The 26,436-nt window shown below is 38.9% G+C and overlaps 1 protein-coding gene across 3 annotated transcripts in view; it reads right to left on the bottom strand.

Moving 5' to 3' along the window:
• Positions 1 to 25,075, bottom strand: part of MRPL22 (mitochondrial ribosomal protein L22) — a 28,428-nt gene extending 3,353 nt beyond the window's left edge. Inside the window, exons 1-6 of one of the 3 annotated variants that reach the window (XM_009241217.3) lie at positions 25,009 to 25,075; positions 24,882 to 24,930; positions 15,115 to 15,232; positions 9,622 to 9,687; positions 8,846 to 8,923; positions 6,009 to 6,078 (exon numbers count right to left, since the gene is read on the bottom strand). In XM_009241217.3, coding sequence (XP_009239492.1) covers positions 6,009 to 6,078; positions 8,846 to 8,923; positions 9,622 to 9,687; positions 15,115 to 15,232; positions 24,882 to 24,930; positions 25,009 to 25,036 — 409 coding nt within the window. In that variant the 5' untranslated portion in view covers positions 25,037 to 25,075. 3 annotated transcript variants of the gene reach the window in all.
• Between the last annotated feature and the right edge of the window lie 1,361 nt (positions 25,076 to 26,436).

Raw genomic sequence — 26,436 nt, 5'->3', positions numbered from 1 at the left:
GGCAAGGAGTTTTTTATTTTATTCTAATTGTGATGAGAAGCCACTGGAGTCAAGGGCTCCCAAATGCTGGTTCTCTGACAAGCTACATCAGACTAACCTAGGGAATGTAATTAAAATGCAGATGCTGAGGCCTCACCTCTGTGGATTCTAATTCAGTATATCTGGGGTGGGCCTTGGAAATTACATCCTGGGCAAACACCCGTACCCCAACTCTCCCCAGAAATTCTGATTCACAGCCAGTTTCAGGAACTCTGGCACAACGGCCCCCTCAGCTCCCCTCCCCCATTCTGTATATCAAAATTTGACCTTGAAAGTTTAAAGAAATCTTTTAAATAGTACGTAAGGGCCGGGCGCAGTGGCTCACAACTGTAATCTCAGCACTTTGGGAGGCCAAGGCGGGCAGATCACCACAAGGTCAGGAGTTCAACCTTGGCCAACATAGTGAAACCCTGTCTCCATTAAAAATACAAAAAATTAGCCAGTTGTGGTGGCGGGCACCTGTAATCCTAGCTACTTGGGAGGCTGAGGCAGGAGAATCGCTTGAACCTGAGAGGCAGAGGTTGCAGCGAGCCAAGATCCACCACTGCACACCAGCCCAGGCGACAGTGCAAGACTCCATCTCAAAAAAAAAAAAAAGTACATAAGAAGAAGTGTTCACCTGTTCACCCACAATAAGTCATAGTAGTAGCCAGCTACCTTCTACTATTTTCTGAATGTATTTAGTCAGCTATTTGTTTAGTTAATAAGCCTTTTAAAAAGGTAAAATCTACAGAATACATATCAAATTATCCATTTCAACACTCATCATTCTTATACACTTACTGTGACATACTTTATAAATATAGGGACTATACCAAAGTATGCACTTGACAACTCTCTAACTACGATATCCTCTAGTGAAGTGGGTTTCAGCAGAAGCTTCCTAGCTTTGCCAAAGAGAAAGCCAAGAATGAAAGTGAAAACTGCCTAGGGTCTAAGTGAGATAGGGAAAGACCTACTGCCCTTTTATTAACTTCATTTAGTGGGCACTGAAAAAATGAGTTTACAAATTTCCAGAGAAAGCAGCATTTCACAAATCACTTTATAAGGAAACCCCATCACAGCGCATCCCCTGGATCAACCTGTCTAGAGGAAACCTACAAATAAGAACAGTGAGATCAGAAAACTTCTAAAAAGCATTTTACAAATGTGATAGCTGCTTCTATCCAAAATCATTTCTCTATCCAACTTGAGCACCAATTTCCAAATACTCAATGGATCACTAGATCACAATGATCAACCCCATCAGGGTCTACGTCAGCTCCCATTTCCCTTCTATCTCCCCCAAAACACAAACTTACAGAGATCTGCACAAAAGCAGAAGCTCAATGTCTGCTGTCAGTGATGATTTCATCTTAAAGCCATAAAAGATCATCTGCATATCTTAAAGCCATGATGCCATCATTTCTTTATGTCAAAACAAAAACATTAATTTTTCTGAAACATCCTAAGATTCTTTAATACACCGTAATGGGAATACCCAACACAGCCATCCTGAGGTGTAAATGAAATCAGGACTTAGAACATAGTTGCCAAACTGTTTTCTGGTTCCTCTCCTCCAATCTCTCCTCCACTAAGTCCATATTTAGGGGTTTCAAACTGCTTTTGTATATGGAATCATTTCAAGTAAAATGAAACAATATGTAGAAGCCTGATACATAAAACACTGTAATGCTGATCGGCTCCTATTGAAACGTGGGTCAAGGAAGACCCAAAACTGTGCCATTCATTCACTCAACAAATATTTTTGAGTTCCTCCTGGGTACCAGGCTCTGTCCTGGGCTCCAAGGATATAGTGGTGACCAAAATATCAAGGGTCCCACTGCTAGACACCCCACAGAGCACAATTTCAAAACTACCGCTTATCGTTAATACTTTTAAAACACTATCTTAATAACATAAATCTCTTACCCAAACCTCTTTGATATAGTTTGAACCAAATGCACAGCCTGCCATGTTCAGTTCTCTGGAATATAGGCCCAATCCACCCTTCCCATTTTATCTACTCGAGGTCAAACTTCTACTTCCTTCACACTGTTCTCCTCATTGTACTACAGTATTACTGCTTATTCCAACCTATGTGCCTCTGCATGTATGGCCACCCCACTTTAAAAATCTGCTCTTCTCCTGGAAGAGCATTCCTCCAGACTCCCAAAAGCCTATCTTCACATGCCAATTTTTTCTAGAAAGTCTCCACGACTATTCTAACCCATATTGACCTTTTCTTCTCTACTCCAACAATACCATTTGTCTGTATTACTCTTTTTGGTCCCAAATCACACACTGTCTTTATAAGCATCTGTGTTTCATCTGTAAAAGTCACCTCCTCAACCAAACTTATACCCTTTTTGTATTGCCCCAAAAGTTCATGATCCATAGAAACAGAAATAATTTTGAAATACATCATCTGCTACTTAATATCATTTTTTCAATACAGAGGTCTCTGGTAAATCTGCTCAAATTCTGAAATAAGTTTCAAAGTTTTTCAAGTACATATAATACTAATGGTATACACGGTATTATTATACTTCAGAAGAACAATGTATGCATTCTGCCAAAGAAATACTACTGTCAAAGAACAACAAGTGTTAAATGTTTTAAAATGACACAAAAGATATAACATCACCTATTTAATGTGGATAGTATGCACACAGAAAGTACTCAAATACTTTTTGAATGAAAGAATACATTAAGATATCTCAAAAATGAAGACAACCTGTGTTTTTCTATAGATAATACCCAATAGGTGTAATGAATTTAAAATACTGCCAGTATTTTCAGGGCAGGCACAGTGGCTCACGCCTGTAATCCCAAAATCTTGGGAGGCCGAGGCAGGTGGATCACCTGAGGTCAGGAGTTCGAGACCAGCCTGGCCAACATAGTGAAACCTCATCTCTACTAAAAACACAAAAATTAGCTGGGTGTGGTGATGCACACCTGCAGTCCCAGCTACTCGGGAGGCTGAGGCACAAGAACTGCTTCAACCCTGGAAGCAGAGGTTGCAGTGAGCTGAGATCGCACCACTGCACTCTAGCCTGGGTGCAGAGTGAGACTCCGTCTCAAAATAAATAAATAAGTAAGTAAGTATATATACACACAGCGAATATTTCCTATTAGTAGTATTTAGGTAAACACAAATCTTGAAATTGTAACATTAGAAGCCCTCCCCTCCCACCTTCATCACTCTTAGCCAATAAGATTGATGTACAAGGTCAGTTGATCACTTTCCCTAAAGTGATTCACTTTAGATGCCATGAATCACTAAGCAGAGACATTTTATTAGTCCATGTCCACTTGTTAAGGCCTATTCACAGTATCATTAGTCATCATTAAAAGTTTGAAAGGGAAATGAACTTTCTAAATCTGTGGTCATGCAACACCAGGTATTAGCTTTAGATCAATGACAAGCATTTGAAAGAATTACCATATAATGAGAACATATGCTATCAAAAAAGCACTTCCTTTAAAATGCCTATACTTATTTCAGGGTATTGAAAGAACCATTGCTGAACCAAAATAGTAGCCAATAAGTAACTAGTTTTTCAAAACTCTTAACAGATGTCTATGGAATGAAATGTCTAGGCCTTTTCCAAGAACACAGTAAGATAAATCAGTTTCCCGTATTTTATGGTTAAGAATCAATAGTTTATTAAACTACTGATTATTATTAAGCTGTTTATTAAATAAACAGCTTCCCAGGCCTCTCCACTGGGGTTTCAAGTCCAGTGGGTCTGTGCCGAGGCCTGGGAATCTATATTTTAAATAACAACCTCAAGATGATTCTTAAGAAGCAGCTTGGCAAATACAGGGGTAAAATGTCTGACACATCATACTCTTCCTGAGGGAACTCATCTCTTTTGATTATGGAATTAGGCATCAAAATACTTAGTGAATGAAAAATTTTAAAAATCATAATATAAATCCAAATTTATTAGCCTTACTTAAGTCATCAGCACAGAAGTAGATGAAAAGAGAGTACAGGTAAGGCAGAGATTTTTCAGCAGAAATGTGCAAAAGAACTCTGGATTAAAGGGTCAGACAATGTGGCTTATGCCTGTAATCCTAACTTTGGGAGGCTGAGGCAGCAGGACTGCTTGAAGCCAGGAGTTCAAGACCAGCATAGGCATCTAAGTGAGACCTCTGTCTCTACAAAAAATTTTAAAATTAGCTAGGGGTGCTGGCACGTGCCTCTAGTCCCAGCCACTCAGGAGGCTGGGGCAGAAAGATGACTTGAGACCAGGAGTTCAAAGCTGCAGTGAGCTGTGATCACACCACTGCACTCCAGCCTGAGTGACAGAGCAAGTCCTCATCTCCAAAAATAAAAAAAGATAAAATAAAGGGTCATTTATGTAGGATTGGTTAAGCAAGTTTTTGCTTAATGGCAACAGTGGACCCTGCTCCTTCATTTGGAACAACAAGATTAAGCTCTTTATCCTATCTCTCTTTACTACAATTATTGAAAAGGATTTAAAGACAGTTATTGAAAAAGGCTTAAAGACAAATCGTATTTCATTTGTATCTGAAGTCCATTAGAAAGTCTATCAGCTACGAATCTCACATTCCTGTGAAACTGCATAAAATTAATTAAATTTGATTTGATATTCAGAGTCACAGAGCAGGAAGAATCACCAAGAGGTTTTAAGCAAATGGCCTTGCGTGTCATCCCTTCCAATGATTCCAAGCCCTTTCCAACATTATTTATTCATAATGCTCCCAGAAGAAAATGCTTATGATTAACTCCTATGGCCCTGCATCTTCTGAGTTGCCATTTTGATTTCCCTTTGCATCTTTGCATGTATCAGAATAAAATTATACAAGATTCAGCTTTAAAATAAAGCATTTCAACTGAAAATCAACTAATTTGAATTTCAGGAGGTGTGGTGGCCAGCATCAATTCCAGGTGAGTTGAACTGAGATTTTAACCTAACCAGCACAGAGGCTATGTGAAAAAGTAGAATTTAGATAATTTTTTTTTTTTACTCTAATTGTTGAAAAATTATAAAATACAACTAATTCCCCCTGTATTGATTCAGCCCTTTCTCCTCCATCTGGAGAGTAGCTGTTCCCCATATCTTGAATTTAAAATAGCTTTAAGTAAAATAATCTTTATATGTTGGTATGGCAGATTGAGAAAATTTTGCTTCAACATCAACATCTTTGTTTGATTATAAAACTGCTGAGGTTAGGAGTAATTGGTATAGTGAGGAAAAAACAATAACTCCAACCACTGCTCCACTTTCCCATGGTGTGGGGACGAGGCAAGAGAGCTTTGTAATAAACATTAATCTCCTTCTCGGAAAAGAACTGTGTGACGGTCTGCAGCAAAAAGATTCCTTACATTTGTACAGCACATCATGCTTCCCAACGCGTTTTAACTTATATTAATTTAATTTGATGTGGAACAAGCATGTAAAAGCAGAGATAATGCTTCAGGATGTAGTAACAAAGTGGAACAAACACATCTGGGTCATCTGAGCCTTCCAAGGCCCCTTGGCTTTTACAATTCAACAGACCTTCCATTTTGATAATTGGAAGGTTAAATTACAGGACACCTTTATGGATTAGGCACCTGGCTTGGCACATTATAAATAATTTTTTAAATGCAGCTGTGATTATTTACCTCCTTCTGGTTGGCAAACAACTTTAAAAATGTGTTAATACTATTCGTTATAATATTACAATTAAAGTACCACTCTCTGTATCCCAGTCTTGGTATCTATTATTTAATAATTATTAGCAATTGGCTTTATGATCTCAGTCTCACTACCGAACAGGTAAAACAGTACAGTTATTGTCATTTACACTAAATTAAAATTGACATGCATACGGCTGAAGAATAAGCCATTACTAGCAATTTTCACTGACAAACCAAGTCCTGAGGAGTTAGATATTAAAGACTGTTGTTAGATAAAAAACATGGCATTACTACTGAAGACATTTTCTAATGCTAAGAATATTAAAAATCTTACCTATATATAAATTGGACCTGAATTCCACGTTGTGGTCTCTCACTGCCATATCTTGTGCTTCTAAGAGAACCTTAAATAAGAAAAAGAAAAGCATTTATAAGGCTAACCCTGAAGTAAAATGGAATTAAGTTTCTCATCTCTCATTATCTCTGTACTATGACTGCTAATCACATGCTTCCACAGTCAATTTTAAAAAGAGAATATCAAATGATAAGAGTACAAAGGAGAAGGAAGCTTTCCTTCCTTAGACCAAGAATTGTAAATGCATAGAACACAGCCCATCCTACTAAGTTTTAAATGACATGTGTAAGCTATAAAGGAGATAGCGGTGCTTGTAAGCAGTACCCTTGGGAAGGAACATTATGTCTTTGAGTCAGAAACTTGTCAAAAAGTTCCCAAGGCCAGATGCAGTGGCTCACATGTCCATGGTCCCAGCACTTCGGGAGGCCAAGATGGGATGGGCAGATCACATGAGGCCAGGAGTTTGAGACCAGCCTGGTCAACATTGTCAAAACCCCGCCTCTACTAAAAACACAAAAATCAGCCAGGTTTGGTAACACATACCTCTAATCCTAGCTATGTGGAAGGCTGAGGCTGGAGGATCACTTGAACCCAGGAGGTGGAGGCTGCAGTGAGCCAAGATTGCACCACTGCACTCCAGCCTGGGCAACAGAGACCCTATCTTAAAAAACAAACACAAAGTTCATGAAACTCAATAGCCTAATCTTACTGAAAAGTCTTAGCTGGGATGGTGGCTCATGCCTATAATCCCAGCACTTTGGGAGGCTGAGGCAGGAGGATCCCTTGAGGCCAGGAGTTCGAGACCAGCCCATCTCTACAAAAGTAAAAAATTTGCTGGACGTGGTGGCACACACCTGCAGTTCCAACTATTTGGGAAGCTGAAGGACGAAAATCCCTTGAGCTCAGGAAGTCAAAGCTGCAGTGAGCTGTGATCATGCCACTATACTCCAGCCCTGGGCAATGGAGTGAGACCCTGCCTCTAAAAAAACAAAAATCTAATTAAAAACCAGAATAAAATAAAAATTCTTAAACTTTGGATGCAAAGTAACCATTAACATCAGACAAGTAGAGAAAATCACACTTGATATAATAATTTCCTTGAAGAGGTTATCAAATTTACTCTCCATAGATATTTTGAATTAACTTCCTCCAGAACACATTTTTGTAAAAATATGACAATTGGGCGAGGTGCAGTGGCTCTTGCCTGTAATCCCAGCACTTTGGGAGGCCGAGGTGGGCAGACCATGAGGTCAAGAGATTGAGACCATCCTGGCCAACATGGTGAAATCCCGTCTCTACTAAAAATACAAAAATATTAGCTGGGCATGGTGGCACACATCTGTAGTCCCAGCTACTCGGGAGGCTGAGGTAGTAGAATCGCTTGAACCCAGGAGGCGGAGGTTACAGCGAGCGGAGATGGCGCCACTGTACTCCAGCCTGGGCGAAAAGGCGAGGCTCTGTCCCAAAAAAAAAAAAAAAAAAAAAAAAAGACAATTGTCAGAAATAACAGAAACCAGATCTTTTACGCCTTAAAAGATAAAGAATGTAGTACAAGGCTGGGTACACAACAAATACTTGTAAATGCATTCTGAATTGAATATAGCAAAATCATAGCATTACAAAGGAACCCTTTGGAAGTCTGAATCTATCAATCTCAACTATTTAACTATTACTACTAAACTGAAAGGATGAACTGACTTTTGGTGACAATTAACTGAATATATAGAAAATAATGCTGATATCCCCAGATGCTAAGGGACAATAATCAATACAACTTTTTGAAAAAAGAATATTAAAAAAGAAAAATAGGCCGGGCGCGGTGGCTCACGCCTGTAATCCCAGCACTTTAGGAGGCTGAGGTGGGCGGATCACCTGAGGTCAGGAGTTCAAGACCAGCCTGGTCAATATGGTGAAATCCCATCTCTACTAAAAATACAAAAATATTAGCTGCGTATGGTGGTGCACATCTGTAGTCCCAGCTACGCGGGAGGCTGAGGCAGAAGAATCGCTTGAACCCAGGAGGCGGAGACTGCAGTGAGCCAAGATGGCGCCACTGCACTCCAGCCTATGCGACAGAGCTAGACTCTGTCTCAAAAAAAAAAAAAAAGAAAAATATACGTAATAAAAAAAGAATATTCATGTTCCTAGAAAGCAGTCACCACAATTACCGTCAGCACATTTATATCTAGTGAATTAGCTACATTTAGAGTTGGAAGGATCTTTAGGGATCATCTAATCCAATCCCATATAGTTTAGGTGAGAAAAATAGAAACTGACTGGTTAAGTGTCTTGCCCATGGTCACAAGAAAGAGATCAGAGAAAGGACTAGAGTCCAAGTCTCTTGAGTTCTAGTCCAGGGCTCTTTCCATTTAGTTACAAAATTACTTAGTTATAAAAACTCTCCTTCATAGGAAAAAAAAAAAATCTTCGAAAAAATATACCTTGAAGTTCAGCCTTGCTCCAAGAAATAAATAATATATATACACAAACACACATACATACACACAAATACACACATATACGTACCGAGCCCCAAATCATTAAAAATAAGATTCATCACATCATAAGCAGTAAAAAACAGATAAATATTTGGTGGAAATAAAAGCACCTCAGGAAATAAACCCTAAAGCACACAACATTCGTAAAGTATACACATATTTAATAAACTGAGCACCCTAAATCTGTATTATACAAAGTATGCATTTACAACAGAAAATTTAGGGAATTCATGATTTAGGCTAAGCTTACTAATAATTGCAAGACAGCTGCATTCCCCAGTTCCCCATACCCTACCACACCCAAACTTGTAAGTTTACCTCTTTAATTATTTTGGCCCCTTTTTTGTCATTGAATTCCAACTGAGCCAAAGCCTGGTCAATAGACATTCCTCGTATCTAGAATTAAAGGGTGAGAGACAAAAGAAAATAAATTAGTCTACAAAGTCAATGTTTCCTTTTCAATGAAAGCCTTACATAATTTGAGTAACTTCTAAAAACAGTGAATTGAACCCAAACAAAAGAGAAGAAAACAAGTTTGAGAGGAGATACTATTCTCTTTCAGTCAAAATGAAACAAACATTTTAACCATAAAACTGAGATTGTAATAGTTTCAATAACATTAAAAGACAGCAAACATGACAGAGAGACCACAGGTTGGTAACAACTACACTAGGCATTCAAGGCATCTCCTTCTCCGATAGGATAAATGTATTACATGTATATTTGCTGCTTCTGTCTCCCCTCATCTATAAATTTCATTTCCTAGGGAAAAAAACTTAAAAGCAACAGTTTTAAAACACGTTGAATCAAGTTTACAGATAAATAAGTAGGTTTCCTGGATTCTCTGGTTATAGCCAAACTCCTGATGCCTTTTAGTATCTATCTATCCAATGTGATTTAGTTTCTCAGAAAAAGGTGAAAATTAAGGAAAATCATACATCTCTGAACAATCATTCTTTCGGCTACCTACCAATTATGTAATATTCCTCACAAATCTTTTTTATTTTTCAAATCCTGGGGTGAGGGGTGGGGAGGGGAACTCATAGCTTCTTTCCTAAATTATTAATTATATGGTAATAGTCATTGCAGCTTACCAATTTTGCCAAATACCACATCTTGTCTTTGCTATATTTTATTTGTCTTCGACAGTGGTAGATTTCCTTACAAATAGGAAAACAAAGGACAGAAAGAAAATTTTAGCAGGTTTACCACAAAATGACAATAACATATACTGTTATTTAAGTTTTTACTTTCTAGGCCCAAAGAAAATGCTGCCATAAGAAATAGAAACATTACTAAGAATTTAAAGATTATTTTCCCCTACACAAAGTTGTATTTTTCCAAAGTCTCACTATGTTAAAAGATTACTACGGGAGAAATAGAAACTATACAACGGCTGGTTTGTGTCAACACTTGCAACATTTCTATCCAAAGAAATCCTAAAAGATTTAAATGAAAGTATCTTTAAAACATTTAGCTGATTAAAAGAACAAAAGAAAAAGTACAAGAAGAAAACGTTCATTATTAATGAGGAGAAAAATGGCAAAATGGACGAAATAAGTGTTTTCATGTGAAAAGCCAATATTCTAGGTGTTTGGTCAACAGCATAGGTTCTAGAATCAGACTGCCTGGATTTGAATCCTAACTCTGCCATTTACTAGCTACATAATCTTGAGCAAGCTACTTAACCTCTAATTTTCCTCTTCTGTAAAATAAATAAAATGATAATTAGAGGGAAATAAAATAACCTATTTCAAGAAACCATTTTACAGTGCTTGGCACATGGTAACTTCTCAGTAAATGTTAGCTTTTATTATCTTTTATTTAAAGTTGTAGGTATGTCCTGTTTAATTACAACGTATAGTTCAAAAAGCACTTTTCACTCATTATTTCATTTAGTCTAACTCTATGAGTTGAGAGAAGAAACATTTTATATATAAACTGAAAATCAGAGAAATCAAGTGACTTGTCTAAGACCAGAGGTTTGCAAGAGACAAAGTTGGAATTCAAAGAACAGAGAAGTATGATACACCTGATACAATGTCTAGCACATCTACTTTCAAAAGTTCCTCTATTGACTCTAAAACCCACCTTCTTTCCACTACTATACCAAACTGCCACTTAAAAAAAAAAAAAATTAGAAAACGTGTTATGGAAAACTATAGCAAGGAGGTCTCAAAACTTTCTAACATTCTGACTCCTGCTGGAAATTTTCAAACGCCTTAGAAACAGCAGTTTTCTCAAGGGGCCATCTTTTAATATGTGGCAGATTTCAGTTTTAATAGAAGCAGACAGCCTGAAACTATAGCAATAGCCTAATTACATTTTCAGCAATAAAGTTTCCTGGGGAGACAGGGAGAGGAAAGAACTATCATGACTGATAATAATAATCTGCAAAAATTAATCCACTCAACGAAATCTTTCATATAGAAGAGACCCTTGGCCGGGAGCAGTGGCTCAGCCTGTAATCCCAGCACTGTGGGAGGCCGAGGCGGGCGGATCACAAGGTCAGGAGATCGAGACTATCCTGTGAATGGTGAAACCCTGTCTCTACTAAAAATATAAAAAAAAAAAAATTAGCCAGGTATGGTGGCGGGCGCCTGTGGTCCCAGCTACTCGGGAGGCTGAGGCAGGAGAATGGCGTGAACCTGGGAGGCGGAGCTTGCAGTGAGCCAAGATTGCGCCACTGCACTCCAGCCTGGACAACAGAGCGAGACTCCGTCTCAAAAAAAAAAAAAAAAAAAAAAAGAAGAGACCCTTTAATTTGTGCATTCTTGTGGTGGGATAACTTTAAACCTTAATTTTGTATGATTACCCTCAAATTTTACACATATAAAAAATTGTAATACTGACCAGAGGATGGCAAAAAGGAATGAAGTGTTTACAAAAAAGGCAAAAGTTAATCATCCTCTTCCAAAACTGAAAAAAAACCTCAGCATTTACCTTGGGCAGGTGAAATGTCTAATGACACTTTCTAAAGATAAACGAGACAAAGTCTCAGTAAGTAAGTATTAAGCAAATAAAGTAACAAAGGTGGAGGTCAGAAGACCTAGTTATATATCTCTGCCATTAACTGACCTATACAGCAAATTAGATAAAGTGAGGATATACGTAAAATAGTTATTCAAATGAAATAAATGTATGTCTAAATTACAAAATGTCTAAATCAATAACTTTTAAATAAATCAATTTATCTTTAAATGCATATAATAATTCAAATGAGGAAAAAGTGTTACCTAATAAAAGTTCTGGCCAGGCGCTGTGGCTCATGCCTGTAATCCCAGCACTTTGGGAGGCTGAGGCAGGCAGATCGCTTGAGCCCCAGAGTTTGAGACCAGCCTGGGCAACGTGACAAAAACTCGTCTCTACTAAAAATACAAAAATTAGCCGGGAGTGGTGGCACATACCTGTGGTCCCAGCTACTCAGGAGGCTGAGGTGGGAAGATCTCTTGAGCCCAGAAGGTCAAGGCTATAGTGAGCCATGACTGCACAACTGTGCTCTAGCCTGGCCAACAGAGTGAGACTCTGTCTCAAAAAAAAAAAAAAAAGTTTTGGGCCAGGTGCGGTGGCTCACACCTGTAATCCCAACACTTTGGGAGGCCAAGGTGGGTGGATCACTTGATACCTGGAGTTGAAGACCAGCCTGGACCACATAGAGAAACCCCATCTCTACTAAAAATACAAAATTAGCCGGGCGTGGTGGCACACGCCTGTAATCCCAGCTACTTGGGAGGCTGAGGCACAAGAATAGCTTGAGTCCAGGAGGTGGAGGCTGCAGTGAGCCAAGATCATGCTACTGTACTCCAGCCTGGGCAACAGAGCTAGACCCTGTCACAAAAAAAAAAAAAAAAAAAAAGTTCTTATTAGAGCTTCATGAGATTCAGATTCACATTAATGTATTATTATCAGTATGCTGACTAATCCATAAATTAAAAATATGTCTCATATAGAAACGGTTGTTGGGGGAGTGAAGAAAAACAGGAAAAATAAGAAATGGTAGCTCAAAGAGTTTTGACACAGTCTCATTACACTTTTCATTTATTTAACATAGCTTTTTTCAAAGATACTGCAAAAGTAAACTGAAGCCCGAATTAACAAGGTGTGACTCTCATAAAGAAAGCCATTTAATGCCTCTCTGGCTCATTTTCTTTCTTTTTTTTTTTTTTCTGAGACGGAGTCTTGCTCTGTCACCCAGGCTGAAGTAGTGCAGTGGTGCAATCTCTGCTTACTGCAACCTCCGCCTCCCAGGTTCAAGTGATTCTCCTGCCTCAGCCTCCCAGTAGCTGGGACTACAGGTGTGCACCACCACACCCGGCTAATTTTTGTATTTTTAGTAGAAATGTGATTTCACCATATTGGCCAGCTGGGCTTGAACTCCTGACCTTGTGATCCGCCCACCTCAGCCTCCCAAAATGCTGGGATTACAGGCGTGAACCACCACACCCAGCCTTCATTTTCTTTATATGAAGCCCCATATAAGATAAAATCTACATAAGAATCTATATTCTTTGGAAATTGGTGCTAGCTAAACTATGAAGTTAGTCTTAAAAATATGAGGAGTAGCCTAGAACAACTCTACATTGGTAACATTCATTTTAATTTACTGCTACGGGGTTTGCTCACTATCCCATCCACTAGTATTTATTGACTATATATTCTAATGCAGAAGATCAGAATTAGGTAGAATGGTAGATATTATCTGGCCCTCTTTTCAGCTAGAGATAAAACTAATTTTAATAATGGCTGCAGCTTGCAGATTGGAAATTCTAAGTGACATTGTACATTATAGCGTAGTATTATGAACTATATGGCCAGTGAATAAATTATTTCTGGTAAGTTAGGTATTTATGAAGGGTATCAGTATTCCCAGTCACAACAGGTACAACTGATGTACCAATATTAAATTACTAAATACTATTTAAAGTCAGAAAATGTTCATATTTCCCAAATGTCATAATTTGTCCCCCAAAGGATTACTGAAACAAAATCTGTGCAAAATAGAGAAATTAAGGTTTTCCAAAGTACCTATATCAAATCAAATCAAATGTCTTCTCACAGGCACTTGTATAAGAAGGATAAATGATACAAAAAAGTTAATCAAAATAGTTTCATTAAATATAACACACAACAAATTACTGGATTGATAGTGTTCATCATTTGCTGGAGTTAAGCAGATGACATACTACCAACTTTGAATTTTGCCACTTGGGATATATCCTAAAGTACATTTTTTTAATATCTAAAGATACTAAACGAAACAAACACACAACAAAATTGTGCTGTGATAGATTCTGGACTTGACAAATACTGTTATAATTTATTTCCAATTAATACCTGATTTCAGGCTGGGCACGGTGGCTCACACCTGTAATCCCAGCACTTTGGGAGGCAAAGGCGGGCGGATCATGAGGTCAGGAGATCCAGACCATCCTGGCTAACACGGTGAAACCCCATCTCTACTAAAAATACAAAAAATTAGCCGGGCGCAGTGGCAGGCGCCTATAGTCCCAGCTACTCGGGAGGCTGAGACAGGAGAATGGCGTGAACCCGGGAGGCGGAGCTTGCAGTAAGCTGAGATCGCGCCACTCCACTTCAGCCTGGGCGACAGAGCGAGACTCCATCTCAAAAAAAAAAAAAAAAAAAAAAAAAAATACCTGATTTCAAAGACCTCAGGTAAGAAGCAAAAAAAGTTCATTAGTTACAGGAAAATTTTTATTTATGATATTTGTGCAATTGTGTAACATTTCATTTAGTAAATTTTGGTTAATTACAAAATGGAGACCAGCCTGGCCAACATGGTGAAACCCCAACTCTACTAAAAATACAAAAATTAGCCAGGCATCGTGGCGGGCACCTGTAATCCCAGCTACTCTGGAGGCTGAGGCAGAAGAATCCCTTGAACCCAGGAGGCGAAGGTCGCAGTGTGTCAAGATCATGCCATTGCACTCCAGCTAGGCGACAGAGCAAGACTCTGTTGCAAAAATAATAATAATAATAAAATAAAATAAACAAAAGGGAGTCAATACTTAATAGCCTAGACTGACAAATCTTTCAAGTTGTGATGTCATGACAAAATATGAAAGTTGAAAAGTTATTTGTTTATTCTGTGCAGATAACGATAAGATAATCTTCAGTAGGAACCCAATGATTAAGTTCAAACTTTAGGTTCAAATTGCAAAACAAACAAACAAACAAACAGTGTGTCTATATTCAAACATATAACACTGGAAAATCATATACATAATTTAAACATTGGCCAATAGTTTAAGTCATTCTTGCCAACTCCACATGCTCCATCATTAAGAGCTCATCAGCAAGCCTCTCAGAGTCAAAAATCAGTATGTCTTAAACTATTAGCTTAGTTTTAGAGTTAAGGTTCCTATCCATGAGGTTAAGTAAAGACGAACAAATAAGTAAAGAATAACAATCTTTTTCAACTACTGAAGAGATAAATCTAGTACATCTTCTGTGTCAATTAGAGCAAATGGTTACATAATTTTTTTAACACAGAACAATAAATCATTACTAATCACTTAAGAGTAAGAGCACTACCAGAATTAAGAGATTAGTTCTACCCACGAACTTACTGCTGGTCTCCGAGGTTCTCCAGGCAGTTGTGGAGGATAAACAATTTTATTCTTCTTCTCCCATTTTCGAGAAATGTCAAGAGAAGCACTTGTGTGGACATATGATTGAGGTAAAACACTGTGAAATGAAAGAAGCCTATAAAACAAGAGACCTTTTTGTAGAGTTTACATATCTTTTGAACCACTTCAGCTCCATTTTGATGAAAACAATTTAAGGATCACAACTGGAAATATTCTAGAGGTATTCATTAAAATAGAGACTACTTTTAAACACAACAAAGAGACAGTTTATTAGAGGCTAACGGGAGAGAAAGTAAACGCACATAAGTCAAACCGTTAATAGATATTAACCCAAGATTTCTTGCCCTGACTGGCCAATAACACTGTCTTCTCTAAGTCACCCACTCCTAAGAAAGATTTAGAGAAGACATAATGAGCTCTCTGATCTGACCTGTAAGATTGCCCAACTTTGTTGAGTAACTAAGACAAATACACAGAACAATTAGAAGACAATATAAAACCACATAACTAAAATATGGGAAACAGCAGAGGATTTCAGAGGTGACTTCAGGTGAATCTTGAACATCCTAATTGATATGGCTCGGCTCTGTGTCCGACCCAAACTTCATCTTCAATTGTAATCCATACATGTTGAGGGAGGGACCTGGTGGGAGGGGATTAGATCGCTGCGGCAGTTTCCCCCATGCTGTTCTCGTGATAGTGAGGGAGTTCTCATGAGATCTGATGGTTTAAAAGTGGCAGTTTCCCTGCACTGTCTCTCTCTCCTGCTGCCTTGTGAAAAAGTTGCCTGCTTCCCCTTCACCTTCCCCTATGATTCTAAGTCTCCTGAGGCATCCCCAGCCACGCAGAACTGTGAGTCAATCAAACCTCGTTTGTTTATGAGTTACCCAGTCTCAGGTAGTATCTTTATAGCAGTGTGAAATGGACTAATACACTAATTATCAGAGGAATGGGGCAACAACATATATCATCTATGCAGAGGTACAGAGTTGAGAAATAAGGGGAGGTCTGACTGAGTCAGAGAATTTGTTAAGTGTTGGAAAGGTCATTGAGGCTAGAGTGGTTGTCTTTGAATGCTAAACTAATGGGCTGAGACTTGATGATGAAGATCCCAAATTCACTATTCCTTGACGTCTTCACCCACACTTCAACTGCTTTAATAATATACAACTAGTCATTCTCCCTCTCCCATCTTCCCCAGCATCTGCTACTCCCCTATATCACTAAATAAAATCACTCTTGAATGGTGTTCTAGAGTTTATCTTCAACTTCCCAATGATTTTCATCCTGCCAGAGCTAGTCACCAAATCTTACAGATAAAATAAAGATTCCCCTGAAATCGTTCTCAAATGCTTTACCTCTTCTCCATTCTAACTGCCACCATCCTATATAGCAATAGCCTCTAGATTGACTTCTCTTCCATCAACTTGCCCAGTTCCAATCCATCTTTCTCTGCTTGAGTACCAAATGAGCTACCCTTCTATAATTCAGAGCTACTCATGTCATCCTTCAGCTTAAAAACGTCTGTTGAAATAAGCAAATGAATAGTTATGTAACATTCTAATGCTATCCTTTTTTTTCAGTGTCACTGACTACTGGGATTCTTGGTATGGAAATAAGCAGAAGAGGTTCAGCCAAAATCCAGTAAGTACTAGATCTCTCCACTGAAGAGGTGTAGAAGCAATGAACAATCTAGTAGCAATTAGCGCCCCTACTTCCCAGATTTCGGTCTTGAAATACCATTTCCTATTGAAGAGAACCAAAACTTCTGAGAGAAATGGCTGATTGCTGATCTCAAGCAGATAACATACAAAATGAGCCTAGAACATCTTGTCATATCAGAAAGCAAAGAAGCCATCAAAGATTAGCAAGGTCATGTCAAAGGCACTCAGGAGCCAACGTGTGGATGCCCAACAAGCCAAAGATGGGACAAGCCAAGCATTAATGAGGACAATAACTGTAGTGGGTTGAAACACATCAAATATGTTTAAAGCCACAAGTTCATAATAAAACCAGGAAAAATACAAATTAGTTACCATTAGAAGACGCTAGTGAGCCATCTTGTTATTTTGAAAACTGGTGAATGAAGAGAAAGAATGAAGAAAAAGACAAGACTTATCCTGTCTTTCCTATACGAACTGTACCATTAAGTTTCCAAGTAGTAGATGAGGAAAAGTTTGACTTGTATAAAGTTAGTAATGAAGGACCAGCAAATTATAATAGCATCATCCTGTAATCCTTAATAAACTAATGGATAAAGGAGGTGTTATGTGCCTCCTTATGGAAGAACACACCACCCACCATCCACAAAGTAGTCTTTCCTGCCCAAAATGAAACTGGGGGCTCAAGCCCCTAGATTCACAATAGGAAACACAGAGAAAAGACAACATGTTATGTAATATCATGGGGATGCACTCGGTAAAATCCAAGGTATAGAAAACGCTACAAAACAACCAATTGTCTCCAACAAATAAATTACAAGAGAAAAAAAAAAGAGAGGGTTGAATAAAAAACCTACAGAGTAAGAGATTTAACAGAAATACCAATTAGTTTCAATGTGTGAACTATTCTAATTTAAAAAGTATGACAGTTATGAAGCCATTGGAAGTTTAAATATCAAATGGATATTTAATGCTTTTTAATGAGATAATAATAAAATATTTATGAAAATGATACAGTGGGGGGGGAGTGTTTCAAAATATGATGAGGGAGAGTACAGGTTATAAATAAGATTGGCCATAAGTAGTAAGTGTTGAAGTTGGGTGACGGATACATGGAGGTTCATCAAACTGTCTACTTTTGTATATGTCTGGGCATATCCAAAAAAAAATTAACACAGCAAACTTTGGTATTTCCCTACTGCCCACAATACGAAGTCCAAACTCTTTAGCAAGACATAGAAGGCCTTTCATAATCTAGACCCAATCTGCCCTTATAGACTAGCCACACAGATGTCCATTGTTCCCTGAACAAGCCTTTACTCAAATTGTTTTCTCGTCTTATTATCTCCTGAATGAAATGCTTATCCTGTTTTAAGTTCTAGCTCAAATGTCACCTCAACGTCAAACATCACCTAATCCCTTCTCTGATCATGATTCTCGCGTTGTCTTAATACTTTGTTCTTACTAGCCATACAGCAATGACTTGGACCACTGTACTATCATAAGTGGCTATAATAGAATGAGTTATTGTACTAAGTGTACAGATGTTGAGCATTTAAAGGGCAAGTCCGACTTTCTTTGTATTCTAGCACCAAGAACAATGTCTGGTACGTGGATACTGAAAAAACATTTAACTCAGACTTAATATACTCAAAGTGGCTGTATATTGGCATATTCTCATAAAAATTTGCAACTTGGATGATTTACCTGGCAAACAAAACCTTTGTTTTTAGTCTTCAAGCCATTTAGACCAAAGACTCAAACAAATCTATTCTTCTAGTGTATCATTTTTACCCCAAGTTCACTATCTCCTATCCTAATATCAAGATTAGTGCCATCAAAATACCTAACAAAATCTATACCTTTGCCATCCACATTTAGGTTCCAATGTCTTAACTGAAAAGCACAAAATTAGGATACATGATGTATGAAGGCCTATTTTGCTAATGAAATATAAGCCGGGTGGTAACAGCTGAGGCTACAGAGTTAAGCAGACCTGGGTCTAAATCTTAACTCTAATTTACTAGGTGGATAGCCTTGGGGAAGTCATATAACTTTCTGGGTCTCAGTTTTCCCATCAGTAAATAGACTAATAATAATTACCTCATAGCCTTCTTAAGAAGCTCAAATGCAAGTAAAATACTTAACCTGACACTTAAAAGGGCTCAATAAATTTTAGATATTATTACTTGTAGAATGAGGAAAATAATACTTACTTAATACTGTTGATGGATTAATAATTAATATAGTGCATCCTACAATGTCTAGCCCATGATAAACACGGATGGCTAGTGTTATTTTTAAATTAGGCCCTTTGGCCAAGTATGGTGGCTCACGCCTGCAATACCAGCACTTTGGGAGGCCACAATAGGAGGACTGTTTGAGGCCAGGAGTTCAAGACCAGCCTGGGCAACATAGCAAGACCTTGCCTCTGTTTTGTTTATTTTATTTTGAGACAGAGTTTCACTCTTGTCACCCAGGTTGGAGTGCAATGGTGCGATCTCAGCTCACTGCAACTTCCACCTCCTGGGTTCAAACGATTCTCCTGCCTCAGCCTCCCAAGTAGCTGGGATTACAGGGATGCACCACCACACCACACACCTGGCTAATTTTTGTATTTTTAGTAGAGACGCAGTTTCACCATGTTGGCCAGGCTGGTCTTGAACTCCTGACCTCAGGTGATCCACCCATCTCGGCCTCCCAAAGTGCTAGGATTACAGGTGTGGGTCACCACGCCCGTGTTTCTTTATTTTAAGGGTATAAAAAATAAAACAAACTTAGGCCCTTTGAACAGTTAATCTCTCCTGTCCCCACTCCCCAAACAAGTCCTGTGAACTGTAAGCTTTAAATACACAATTTCAAAGTTTCTTCTCAAGTTTATAATCATAAACGTTTATGGTTCTATGTAGTTGTAGTTAGTGAGTAGGGTACACTATGTTTGTCACCTCTTTGGACCTTGGTTTCTTTGTCTGTGAAAAGAGGAATTAGACTACATCATCTATAAGGCCTCTCCTAACCTTAATTCTATCTCTAATCTCATCACCAACAGCATGACGAAACATGAACCGCTTTGCTACAAACCAATCTGAAAGATTTCTTGAGTCAGGCCCATACCTGCTGTACCCGCCTAGCACAGTACCTTGCGCTCTTCAAATCTTCAATACATATTTGGTGAATTAAATATGTTGCTTCATAAATTAAACATACTATGAATTAATAATATCAAAGCTTTCTGAACTCTTATAATACTTTCAGGACTCAAATAATTCATAAACTGAATTATCAAGCAAAGACCAAACTACTATAATCAAATTAAATTAAAGTATTATTCCAAATGAGGTACTTAATTTAGAAGTACAGAATATTAAATCAAAAGTTCCTATGTGCCCTCTCCTGGCCAATTGCTGGAATAACACTCAATTAAAACAAAATGAAGCAACCTTAAAACAGAAAACACAGACAAATTCTAATTCTAATTCTAATTATCAGTCCTCATCTGAGAGTGACCTAAGTATCTCTGGTCACTCGCTCTTCTTGAGACACTTTCTTTAATTGGGTTCCAGGACACTTGGGGTTTTTCTTCTCCCCTCTCTGGCCACTCCCCCCCAGTCTCCTTTGTTGTTTCCTTGTCTCCCTCCCTGGTCTGTAATAATGTTGGCTGCCTTAGGCAGGAATCAATCCTCGGACTCTTTTTATCTACACTCACTCCCTTGGTGAAGTCAACCAGCTTTGCGGCTTTAAACATTATCCATGCATTGATGACTCCCAAATTTACATCTATTCCCTGAACTCTATAAACTCATATACCCAATTGCCTACTCATATCTCTACTTGGATGCTTACAACAGCTCAGGTTTAACAAATCCAAAACAGCTACTAATATTCTCCCCAAACCTGCTCCTCTGGAAGTCTTCCTAGCTCAGTAAATGGTTAACTCTACCCTTCCAGTTGCTCAGGTCATAAACTTTGGTGTCACCCTTCTTTCTCACACCTCACATCCAAAGCATCAACAAGATCTGTCAGCAGTGGTTAACATACTGCCAGAATCCAACCATTCACTTATCTTCACAGCCACCCTAATCCAAGCCACCATGATCTCATACCTGAAATATCCAATGGTCTCTGCTTCCATCCTTGCTCCCCATCCCCATCCCAGTCTATTCTCAACACAGCAGCCAGAAAGAACCACTCATAAACATAAGTCAGATCATATTACTCCATGCTCAAAACCTTACAATAGTTTCCCATCTTGCTCAGAATAAAAACCAAAGTATTTACAAAAAATAATAAGGCTCTATATGATTTATGACTCCCCCTTCCTCTCTGACCTCATCTCCTATCACTATCCCTCTCCTTTTTGTCATTGTTCCTGACACCAGATACGGTTCCTTGGAGCTGCTGCACTTACTACTCTATCTGTACAGAATGCTGTTTGCTCAGATGTTAGCACAGCATGCTTCCTCATTTCCTTCAAATCTTTACTCAAATATTATCTTTTAGTGAGGCCTTCCCTATCTAAAACTACAAGTTCCTCTCTCAAACACACATACTTCTTATTCCCAATCTCTGCTTTTATTTTCTCGTAAGCAGATGTCACTATCTAATATACTCTGTATTTTACTTATTTTGCTTATTTGCCCCCCTTACTATATTGTACACTCCATAATGGCAAGGGATTATTGTCTGTTCCTGTTCCCTGCAAAATCCTCAGTGCTAGAATAGTTCCCAGCTCAGAGCAGGCACTAAATACATATTTGTAGAATCAATGAAAGAACACAGAGACAGGTAAGGTAAGAGGACTGAGTGTAAATAAATATGCCACAATTTTACACATGGTTGGAAACTGAGGAAAGCTTAAGAGGATATGCCCTCATCTAAAGGGTGGTACATACAGACAGGCTTGGTGGCTCATGTCTGTAATCCCAGAGACTCAGGAGCCTGAGGTGGGAAGATCACTTGAGCCCAAGAGTTCGAGACCAGCCTGTACAACACAGTGAGACTCTGTCTCTTAAAAAAAAATTTTTTTGGCTGGGCGTGGTGGCTCACGCCTGTAATCCCAGCACTTTGGGAGGCCAAAGCGGGCAGATCGTTTGAGCCTGGGAGTTTGAGACCAGCTTGGCCAACATGGTGAAACCCCATCTCTACTAAAAATACAAAACTTAGCCAGGTGTGGCGGCGTGCACCTATAGTCCCAGAAAATATTTTGTTTAGATCCTCACTTTGACATTTAACTGTGTAACCTTCAGTAAGTCACAAAACTTCTCAAATGTATGCATCAGTAAAATAGGAGACTTGGAATTCAAAAACTGAAAACTGTCAGCTAACAAATATAGCCTACAGAGTAATCCCAGCACTTTGGGAGACTGAGGTGGGAGATTACTTAAGCCCAGGAGTTTCAGACCAGCTGGGCAATATAACAGGACTTCATCTCTACTAAAACTCAAAAAAAATAGTCAGGTGTAGTGGTGCATGCCTGTGATCCCAGCTACTTGGGAGGCTGAGGTGGGAAGATGGCTTGAATCGAGGCTGCAGTGAGCTATGATAATGATACCGCACTCCAGCCTGGGTGACACAGCAAAACACTGTCTTTAAAAAAAAAAATTTTTTAATATCTATATATGTATATATGTGTGTATATATATATGTATATATGTGTGTATATATATGTATATATGTGTGTACATATGTATATATGTGTATATATGTATATATGTATATATATGTGTATATTATGTGTGTGTGTGTATATATATATATATATATATATCCTGCAGAAATGTTTTATTTGGTCAGCAGCAGTTTTCTTAAACCTAATTCAATGTTTTTAGATGAGGAATACACTCTACTGACCACCACAGGCCCTCCCACTCTCTCATTTTACATAGACAACTTCCCTTAGTTTATTTATTTCTAGTCTGGGGCCTATATGCAATTAAGTTTCCTGGCGGCTCATGCCTGTAATCCCCTCCAGGCCAAGGCAGGAGGATTACTTGAGCCCAGGAGTTAGAGACCAGCCTGAGCAACATAGCAAGACCCTAAAAAATTAGCCAGGTGTGGTGGCATGCACCTATAGTTCTAGCTACTTAGGAAGCTGAGGTGGGAGCCCGGGAGTTTGAGGCTGCAGTGAGCTATGATCACAGCACTGCACTTCAGCCTGGGCACACAGCGAGACCCTGTCTCCAAAAAAAAAAGGAAAAAAAGTTTCTAATCACTGAATCAGATTATATGCTAAAATTTTACATGGTTATCATGAACATTATTTATACCTTTCTACTTAGTTTTCTTATGGTCATTTTCCCCACTAGAAAATCCAAAATAAGGATTCACAAAATTATGTAATAACTTCAGAATTGCAAATAGCCTTAGAGATTATCTAGCAAAATCCAACACTCTTGTATCATGACATAGAGGAAAAGACTAAAGGCAAACTGCTTAAGTTTCTTGCTCAGAGCTTCTTAATACAAGTTGGTGCAAGACAATTCAAATCAACATCAAAATATTTACCTGTGTAAGACCTTATGCTGGAGCTACCACAATAAATAAATGTCCCTACTTCTCCAAGATACACATGATACACAAGCTAGTAAAGGGCACAGACACATATACATGAAGTCATCATAGAAGGCACACATGCTAAAAGGAAGGAAAAACTAATTTCTTTCCGTTTTAGAGAGACCAGTGAAAACTTCCTGAAGGGAAAACATCTGAACAGAGGTTTGAATAATGGGTAGCACTGCTGTTATAGACAAGATGTGAGGGCATAGTAGGAAAAGCCAAGAAGCAAGTAAGCGCAAAGTATATTCAGAAAAAGTAAGTAAATCAGCATGGTTGGCGGAAGAGTGATAGAAGATTATCTAAGAAGAGTACAGACAAATCCTAAGAGCTACTGCGTCCTATTTTCTTCTTTAGCCCACCTCTTTATCCCCCTCGGACCCAAGAACTTAGAAAAAGGTTAAATATAATTGGGAACTCAGTAATAATTTATAATAATAAAAACATTAATGGCAACTAGAATTCAGAGTGGGATTATCACATGCCATAAACATACTAAATACGTCATATGCATTATCTTGTTTGAATTTCATTTTTAAAATCTACTAGAGCTACATGCATGGCATGTGCCTGTAATCCCAGTACCTCAGGAGGCTGAGGCAAGAGAATTGTTTCAGCCCTTAAGTTTGAGACAAGCATGGGCAACATAGCAAGACTTCATCTAAAAAATAAATAAATAAAAATTTAAAAATTTTTAAAAACCTAAGACATAGGTACTAATATAACGCTTATATCATAAAAGTGATAACTGAAGCTTATTAAGAATAAGTAACTTTTCCAAGATCACAGTTAAAAAATGGATTCATATACAACTCATCTGTCTGCAAAGCCTATGAACTAAACCAAAATCAATGCTAACAAATGGACAGATCAGAAAATTTACAATCGGATTATCAATTTTCAAATACCGATTTTTTAAAAATTAATTTTTGGGGAGAAATACAGCGACTACTTACCCTAACCTTTAATGAATGCTTTTGTCCTAAGGCTACAGAATGCTCTGGTATAAAGCTTCAAAATTTCCTACACCTGAGTGGCCTTAGGCAAGTTATTTTACGTTTGGGGACTTCAATTTCCTTGTCTGAAAAACGGGTATAGCAGTACCTACTCGTAGAATGTTATGAGAGTGAGCTAAGGCATATAAACCGCTCAACACAATGTCAGGTACGACGTAAACCAGAGTTGTCCACAGCACGGTCCCTGCCCATGTAAGCAAGTAACCAGAGAGGTAACTTGAAAAGTTGGACGCTTCCATATGGAGATGTAATAGTCTAACCTTGTCCAGAAAGATCACAGTAGACCAGAAATCGCATTTACAATCGTCCTTGGGTTATGGGTAATCCTGATCCCTGTACAGTTTATGCAATAAGGTGGCGAAAAAATAGAGTGACAAAGCAGAGACTCGGGCTGTCTCATTCGCCTCAGTAACCCGAGAGCCTAAAACACAGTTAGGCACGGAGGCGCTCAGTTACCAACTGGAAGAATACTAAAGATGCCTTGGGCCCTGCCGAAACTCCGAAGCGAGAGACTTACCCCCAGGCCAGCTTCCCCCGGCTCCTCAGGTTATGTATCCATAACGCACCTGCAACATCAACACAAGCCGTCAACTCAGATTCCAACTCGACTCCTTTCTGTCGCTTAACCACTAAGATATCCTTACCCAACTGTCCCAGTACTGCCGCCGCCATCTTTCGCCCTCCCGCTACGGAAGCCTCCGAGTTCAAGAGCCTTCTGGACAGCACGCATGCGCAATACTCTGGATTTCCTGCGGGGCTCTCCCACAAGCAGTACTTACACCCGCGGTGCTGTCACGAAGATGGCGAGCACTGGGCCGGCGCTCGAGGTGTGGTCAGGCGAACTTGGCTTGGGAATGAATGAATTAATAAAGGCCGAAAGCACGTGGGCTTCCGAAAATTCGCCTGGATTCAGAAAAACTGAAGCCCCAACTCACAAACTAGAAAGGAGTAGGGGAAGAGAATCCGTGAACAAGCCACCTAATCCGGTTGTCCTCAGTTTTCTTATCAGAAATGACTAACCTTAGGGCACAAGCTTGTTGTAAAGATCAGTTGAAATAGTGTGAAAGCTATTTTATTTCATTTTATTGAAACAGGGTCTCTCGCTCAGGCTGGAGTGCGGTAGCAACGACCTAGTCTCACCGCAGCCTCGACCCCGGGCTCAAGCCACCCTCTTACCTCAGCCTCCCAAGTAGCTGAGACTACAGGCGCACATCACCACGCCCGGCTAATTTTTGTATTTTTTATAGAGAAGGAGTTTCCCCAAATTGCCCAGGCTGATCTCGAATTCCTGGGCTCAAGCAATCTGCCCTCCTCGGCCTCCCAAAGTGCTGGAATTAGAGGTATGAGCCACCAAACCTAGCCTAAAATCTCTTTTAAAGAGCAAATAGTTCAAATATGATGTATGCTGTCCAAATCCCTACTAATCTGGTTGACCTTCAAGAATGAGTTTATATTCATCTGGCATTTACTGCCTCATGTCCGGCAGGTATTTCACTAAATCTCATTTATTCCTCACAGCAATCCAACAAGGCATGGATTATCATTTTCCTTCTTCAAATGAGGAAACATATTTAGGATAGGTTAAAGTCTCTCAACTAACAACTGGCAAACCAGTGATCAATCTACGGCTAGGTGCCTCCAAATTTGTGCCCCTAGACGCCTTCAAATATATGTATTTGACCCCTCTGTATTAGAATAACAGTTCAGATTTTGGTTTGCTACATATACAGGAGTGTCAGATACCCAATGCAAACAAGCAAACACGAGTAGTGCAGAATCTGAGCATTTTAGCATTTTTGAGTTGAAAGGAAACTTTCTTCCACACCATTTACCACATACAGTTTCCTTCACACAGCTGGCCCTCAATCAGGCAAATCAAGAGTCACTCCATTTGCTTCTCCTTCATCTTTGGGTACCCAGAACCCAGAGCCAGAATTTCCACCCAGTTGCAAAAACTGTTCTTTCCCTTTTTAATTCCAGATTTGTACTTTCATATTTTTGTTTGCTTTATTTTTTTGAGACAGGGTCTCACTCTATTGCCCAGGCTTGAGTGCAGTGGCTCGATCACAGCT

Source organism: Pongo abelii, chromosome 4 (genome assembly GCF_028885655.2).
Source record: "Pongo abelii isolate AG06213 chromosome 4, NHGRI_mPonAbe1-v2.0_pri, whole genome shotgun sequence".
In the NCBI taxonomy this organism is placed as follows: Eukaryota; Metazoa; Chordata; class Mammalia; order Primates; family Hominidae; genus Pongo; species Pongo abelii.
This window is presented reverse-complemented; position numbering and strand designations above follow the sequence as displayed.